This window comes from Mesoplodon bidens (genome assembly GCF_964165515.1).
Source record: "Mesoplodon bidens genome assembly, chromosome: X".
In the NCBI taxonomy this organism is placed as follows: domain Eukaryota; kingdom Metazoa; phylum Chordata; class Mammalia; order Artiodactyla; family Ziphiidae; genus Mesoplodon; species Mesoplodon bidens.
This window is the reverse complement of record NC_138163.1, coordinates 85,312,390-85,319,779: the sequence shown is the minus strand read 5'-3', so window position 1 is coordinate 85,319,779 and position 7,390 is coordinate 85,312,390. Positions and strand designations below refer to the sequence as shown.

At 51.2% G+C, this 7,390-nt stretch overlaps 1 protein-coding gene across 1 annotated transcript; it reads right to left on the bottom strand.

Annotated features, from left to right (window-relative positions):
• Window positions 1-1,178: 1,178 nt before the first annotated feature.
• Window positions 1,179-2,566, bottom strand: LOC308609402 (uncharacterized protein CXorf49 homolog; the record flags this gene model as incomplete). The annotated part of the gene is made up of 2 exons (XM_081223081.1): window positions 1,179-1,226; window positions 1,325-2,566. The coding sequence occupies 2 exons, from the start codon at window positions 2,564-2,566 to the stop codon at window positions 1,179-1,181; spliced, it is 1,290 nt and encodes a 429-aa protein (XP_081079207.1).
• Window positions 2,567-7,390: the final 4,824 nt, after the last annotated feature.

Sequence of the window (7,390 nt, the reverse complement as noted above, 5' to 3'; positions counted from 1 at the left end):
CCAGCTTCCCAGGCTCCCAGTGAGGTGGAAAGGGCCAAGTGGGGTCTACCGTGAGGTGAGGCGGCACCACCCTCTGCTGGCGACCAGCCGCCCCTGCTCTGCCCAGAAGCCCGAACCTTCTCTCTGGGCCTGCCTCCGCTGTTACCCGGGGGCAGCCATTTCGCCATTGCATTGTGGTCCCCAAGCTATGTGCCTCTGGATTCGCCCCTCCCAGAGCTGCAGCCACAGCCAGCACGTGGGAGAGCAATGTGGGCGAAAAGGACTTAACAGAAAAGGCTGTTCCCCTGTAAGGCTACACCCGGAGGAGCTGTTTGTGGCACTGCCACCGATCAGCCCCGCCGCACAAACCCCACACAGAGGATGATGTGGCTCAAGGCCAGCCCTGCCAGCACCCCGTCTCCTGTGGGAGAAGCTGCCTGAGAGAAAGGCTGTGCCCCCAACAGAGACAGAGACAGAGGTTTCTGCCCTCCACCCCTCTCCCCTCCCCTCCTATCAAACCCACGACACTCACCTGAGGGGACAGGCCCCCTGGGCATGACTTCTCCCTGGTTCAGGGCCAAGGGCTCTGATTTTCCTGGATCTTGGGGGCTTCTGGTGTCGACCTCACCACTGCTGGCTTTTCCACGATGCATGCGCGGATAAGATGTCCCTGGCCTGTGAGCTGGCAGCTGAAACAAAAATTTTTCACCGATTTGGAAAAGGAAGTGTGTGTGTGTGTGTGTGTGTGTGTGTGAGAGAGAGAGAGAGAGAGAGAGAGAGAGAGAGAGAGAGAGAGAGAGAGAGTGAGTGTGTTGTGTGATTTCGGCCGGGGTGAGGCAGGGAATTGGGAAGGGAATTGAAAGGCTGATCTCATTAGCACTTTCTCCCTCCGTCAGCCCCAGGCCAGCAGGCAGAGGTGATCTAGGGACAACAGTGGGGCACTGAGTAAGCCCAGGGCCCCTGCAAGGAAGGTCTGGGGAACAGCTAGGAAATAGGATTCAGGAAGCTGGTGAGTCTAAATACTGAGGCTTTTCGGGGAAGCTTTTAAGGGATCCCCCGACCCAATTCAGCTACCAACCCTCCCTTCCATCCCAGCCCCAGTCTCTCAGAGGACGCTGGAAACAGGCCAAGGGTGGAGAACCAGGCCCAGCACACCCGAAGTGCTACCTTACTGTTTGTCCCTAGTAAAAGGAGCCCGATCAGGCATCATAATGACCCAGTGACCGAGGGGCACCCAATGACGACCCCTGAGGGGTGGACAGAGGCAGCATGGGTGAAGACGTGTGCTCTGGGTGCGGTGGGGGCGGGGAAGAGTGGGGAGAGAGGAGGAGCCTGGCCTACTCACTTGGCCCTTTGGGGCTGGGTCTCTATTTGGGTCCTTATCTTCTCCCGCCACAGCCTCAGACTCCCTTGTCCACGTGACCACGGATTTCTTCCCAGCGCTGGTGTGCTTGGCCTGTTTGGTTCCGGAAGGGACCAAGGTATACCTCTTGGATCTCCCAAGCAGCGGAATACCAGAGACTGGGGGAAAGGTGGCCGGTTCCAGCGGAGGTGCCCAGATTCGCTGCCCCCAGGAAGGGAAGTTTTTCCCCAGGGCAAGTGTGGAGGCTCCCCCGAGGGATTTCTTCTCCTGGGTCCCCTTCTTCCTAGGAGTGACCTGCGGCAGGCCACCTGCCGTAGCAGCAGCAGCAGCAGCTCCCGGGGAGCTGGGCTTGCTGCCCCCGTCCCCCCAGAGCACGCTCTGCATTTTCTTAGGGGAAGAGATGCCCTGCTCTCCCACGCCCTGCCTTTCCACAACCGAAGAGAATCCTCGCAGAGCCGAGGACAAGGAAGAGCCTGTCACGTGAAGGAAATTCTCCCTGATTTGGAAATTCGAGTGACTGGGAGTGTCCCCGGGATCCTCGGGTCTGCTGGGCTCGGCCTGGCCTCCTCCTCCGGGGTAAGTACTCACCGTCATCAGCTCTGTGTCACTGAACTCATCTGAGGACTCGGAGTCGGATAGCTGCCGGACCAGGCCTTCATTGGAGAAGCGCTGGCGATCCACAGCCACGTTCAACCTACGCTTAGTGGCTCTCTCAGGCTTCCTCCAGGCCTGGCCCGCTTCGGGCCCACCGAGGGGGAGAGGGCCGGCCAGAGCCGGCGGTGCTACCCCACAGCTCTGGGCGGTCGCTCCTGGACCGCCGGGACCCGCCTCGAGGCCGGCGGACACTTCGAAGGAGGCGCAGGGCTCCGCCAACGGGTACCTGCAGAAGTCCAGCATGTCCCAGTCGTACAGCTGCTGCGTGGTGCCCGCCGCAGACTCCTCGGCCAGGTCCAGGAGGTCCCTCATGTCGTCAGCCGGGGAGTCAGGTCGGCCTTCACGGCCACACAGCACCGGACCTCCCGCTTCTAGCATCTCCCACTCTGACTGGAAGCTCTTGGGATCCGGGCAGCCGCTCCCGCCCCCGCCGCTCGGCAGCTTCCTGGGCTCAGGGCCGCGGTTGGGTCCCCGCGGAACTGCGCGGCCGGCCGGGCGGACGCCGGCTCGCTCCCCGCCCTCTGGGCCGAAACCCGTTCCCCACACAGACACCTCATCTGGGGAGCTCATGTCGCGACCCGGGCGGCCGCGGAACCAGGGCGACAGTTGATGGCCCGAGCTGCGGTCGCCGTCACGGCGGACGAGGCGGGCGGCGCTCTGTGAGCAGCGTCAACCACCTCAGGCGCCGCACGAGCTCGCCTCAGAAGAAACGACGCGCGACTTTCAGCGCGCCTCCCACGCCCACGCCGCGGCCACCTCATTGGTCCGGCCCCCGCCAACCAGCGGGCGCCTCGTTCGCCTGTCCCCTCGAGGCCTAGCCAATGGGGTCGAGGGCCTCTGCTTTGCCCTCAAGCCCGTGGGCGGTCCAAGCAGTTGGCTGGTGAAGGGGATGGTGGGAGTGCCTCCCTCTGTCAAGTCTCTCGGCCCGCCTCCTCCCGTCCCGCCTCCCCTTTCCAGTTAGAGTCACAGCTCTGAGCCTCCGTTTCCCATCTATACAGGGGGTCGGGGAGTGAGGGCGCCGGGCTCCAGGGGTGGTGAGGATGAAATGTCAAGATGGAGGCACTGGACGCCTAGCACGCGCCGAAAGCATTTGCCAGTCTCCCTTCCACCGCAAGCCTTACGACCCAACAGGAGAATGGGCATAGGAGTCCCGCAGTCAGTGATCAGGGGTCGGCCAGAGAGCAAAGGGATTGTATTTTCATTCTGTATGGTCTCTGTCTCAACTGCTGCATCAAATGTGGCTCAGCAAACGTTATTGGCAGGCGGGTTTAGCGGACAGACTGGGGTTGGCGGACAGATTGGGGTTGGCCTCGCTCCATCAGCCCTTCCCCCTCTCTGAGGCAAATTCAAAGAAGAGGAAATCGCAGTGGCCAGTTACACCCCAAAAGATGCTCGCCACCGCTGATCCTGGAGATGTGAACTAAAACCACGAATCGGGTTTCACACACTAGGTTGACAACCTTCAAAGAGCTTAACCATTCCGAGGGTGGGAGAGGTGAGGAGCAAACCCCTGTGGCGGTGGTGCAAGAGACCCATTTGGGAGGTAATTTGGCAGAATCCATTGAAAGCAACTTAGTGCCAGCACGGACTCTGCGCCTGGCACTCTTCTAAGTGCTGGGCATAAATAGTAATGCATCCACATGACACGCCTAGAACTCTAGTGCCAGCTATTACTGGCCTCTTACCGGTGAGCAAACAGGCACTGAGAGGTTCAGCCACTGGCCCAAGGTCCTTCGGCTCGTGGGGATCAGCGGCAGGGTTGAAACCAATCAATCTGACTCCAGAGTCCTTGTTTTGAGCCCAAGATCTTAAAAAGGAAAAAAAAAAATAGGTATTTCCTCTATGTTCCGGCAAGTCCCCCGCCTGGTACTTCTTCCCTAGACATGCTGGTACCTGTAGTGTACAGGAGCCCATGCACAAGGGTGTTGGTGTTGGGAAAAACTGGGAACACTCCAAATTCCCATCAGTAAGGAAATGGATGAATGCAACGTGGCTTAGCATCCAGTAGCATAAAGCGTGGCAGTCCAGCGGAATGCATCAGGCCATTCTCACAGCTTTTGAAAGCATCCTCCTGACTTCAAACTGCAAGTTGCAGACCGATGACTTTGGATTCACATTTGTAAGTTAAATCACTTGCGTGCGTGGGCACACACACACACACCAGTCAATCCTATGTAATATATGAGAATTTAGTATATGTAGAAGTATGTTTTAAACTTTTTATGTATGCACATCCAAGGCCTACCAGTTGTGATGGCGGTCGGTGTGGATAGCCAGGTGTCTCTCAATTTTTCTTGGAACTGTCAGTTCTCAGCTTCCCTGAGCTGAGCAGTACTGATGTCTGGGTAGGGGTCCCTCACTTGGTTTCTATACGGCCCTTGGGTGTCAGAATTTCCCTTGTCTGCCACCCATCTCCTACTCTGACACCCCTCCATTCCTCCCATACCTTCCTTCTGCTCTTACCCGTTCATACTCCTCTGTCTTCAGTCACCTCTCTCTCCTGCATCCTGCTCTGGCTGACCTCCTGGAGAGTCCTGGCGTGTCTGAACCCCTCTTGCCTATGGAACTCAAAGGCCCAGTTTTCTGGGCCTGAGTTTCTGCACCTGAGAAGCTGGCCATGCTGGAGAAGTTACAGAGCAGGGGAGATTTGGTGCACTGTAAATCTGCAATCCTCCTCCTTGAGCCTGCCCCCGATGGTACCTGCCTGTTTGTGGATACCGCCCTCTTCCACTTCTCCCAGTGACTTTTTAAGTCATGGTGTGCTATTTCAAATATGTTAAAATGGATAAGGAAGGATATAGCAAAATCTCCTGCTTCCACCAGCATCCTATGAAACATTACTAGTGGATCCAGTGGAAGCCTCCATCTTCCCTCTCACCATTTCCATTCCCTTCCTCCCTCCCCCATAGAGAGACTCCCAGAACTTCTTCTCACCTTCTCCACTCTCTTCGTCCCTGTGGCTCTCCTACCTCCTCTTCCCATACATCCCATACATCTCCAATGATGTCACTAATCTCTGCTTTAACCCCTTATGCTTACCAGGATCCAATACTGGTTTTGACTTACATTCTTGGCCTGGGGTGGGAGCCAGTGGCAGAGGTTCCTCTTGGCTTTCCCCACCGTGATAGCTCTTACTCCACAGACCAATGACCCAATGTGTAGGTCATTGCTCCAACTGCCAAGTGTATCACTTAGAATTATCAGCTTGGGGACTGGAGAAATGACCACTGTGTTTGTCCAGGGACCCAGTCAGCTCACCGTGAACTCATCTCTATCCCCAACTCCTTTTACTGCCAGAACCTCATAAGCCCCACTCTAATGGGGCCCCATCATGACACTTTGGGCTTCCGGGATCAATGTCAGCTCAGAAACTGTGTCCAGTAGTCCTAGATATGTCTGTGTCCAGTGCCAGTGTGCAGTCACCCAAGCATCTAAGAACAGTGCTATGAACATTTGCATACAGATTTTTTTGTGAATATAAGTTTTCATTTCTCTTGGGTAAATATCTAGGAGTTAACTTGCTGGATTGAATCGTTAGTGTATTTTTTACTGTTTCCAGAGAGTCTATACCATTTTTTGCATTCTCACCAACAATGCAGGAGAGTTCTAGCTGTTCCTCAGTCTGTCTAGCACTTGGTATTGTCTGTATTTTGTTTTTATTTCAGCCATGCTTATAGCTATGTTGTCGTATTTCATTCTGGCTTTAGTTATTTCCCTAATGACTAATGAGGTCAAACATCTTCTCAGTAGCTTACTGACCATCCAATAAGCAAGATGTCAGTTCGATTTTTTCTTTGCTCATTGTTTATTGTGTTGTTTGATTTCTCATTACTGAATATCGAATGTTCTTTATCTCTTTCAGATACAAGTTTTTTTATCATGTGTGCTTTGCAAATATTGTTTCCCAATCTGTGGCTTATGCTTTCAAAAACAAAGAAACAGACAAAACCCAAATAACACAATTTAAAAATGGACCAAGGAATTGATTAGATATTTCTCCAAAGAAGACACATAAATGACCTACAGGTATAAGAAAAATGCTCAACATCACTAGTCAACAGGGAAATGCAATTCAAAACCACAATGAGTTAGCACCTCACAACTGTTAACATGGCCAGTATTAAAAAAAAAAAACTTAAAATAGCAAGTGTTGGCAAGGTAGTGAAGAAAATGAATCCCTTGTGGATTGCTGGTGGGAGTGTAAAATTGTGCACCCACCATGGAAAACAGTATGGAAGTTCCTAAAAAAATAAAACTAGAACTCCCATATGATCCAGCATTCTCACTTCCGTATATTTACATTTACATTACAAAATAATTGAAATCAGGATCTTGCATAGATTATTGCACTCCCATGTTCATTGTACCATTATTCACAATAGCCAAGAGGTGAAGACAACCTAAATATCTATCAACAGGTGAATGGACAAAAGGTGGTATATATAATGTATACATATAACAGAATATTATTCAGCCTTTAAAAAGAAGGAAATCTTGCTATATGCTGTAGTATGGATGAACTTTGAGGATATTATACTAAGTGAAGTAAGCCAATCACAAAGGACAAATACTGCATGTTTCCACTTATATGGGGTACCTAAAGTAGTCAAACTCTTAGAAACAGAAAGTAGAATCCTGGTTGCCAAGGGCTTGGGGGAGGGGGAAATGGGGAGTTGTTGTTCCATGAGTATAGATTTGCAGTCATGCAAGATGAAGAATTCCGGAGATCTGATTACAACAATGTTCATATAGTTAACAACACTGTACACTAAAAACATTGTTAATAAGGTAGGTTTCCTATTATGTGTTTTTGCAATAAAAATGAATTAAAAAATAAAATGCCTTATTCAATGGCTTTTTGTATATTCACAGTTGTGCATCTATCACAATCAATTTTAGGATATTTTTGTTAGCCCAAGAAGACGCCCTATATCCCTTACCCAACACCCTGAACCCCCCCAACCTACCCCCAGCCCTATAGGCAAGTAATAAACTACTTTCTGTCTCTATGATTTGCCTATTTAGTAAATTTGGTATAAATGGAATCACACAATATATAGTACATTTTGTCTGGCTTCTTTCACTTAATATAATGTTTTCAAGGTTCACCCATGTTGTAGCATGTATCAGTACTTCATTTATTTTTATTGCCAAATAATATTCCATGGTATGGGTATACCACATTCTATTTATACATTCATCAGTTTATGGGCATTTGGGTTATGTTTAGTTTGGGAATGTTGTGGATAATATTCCCAAACTAAATGCTGTTAAGCATATTCATATACATTTTGAGTTCATGAGATTTTGTGTGAACATATGTTTGCAGTTCTCTTCGGTAGATCCCTAGGAATGGACATTCAGGATCATATGGTAACTCTATGTTTAACTTTT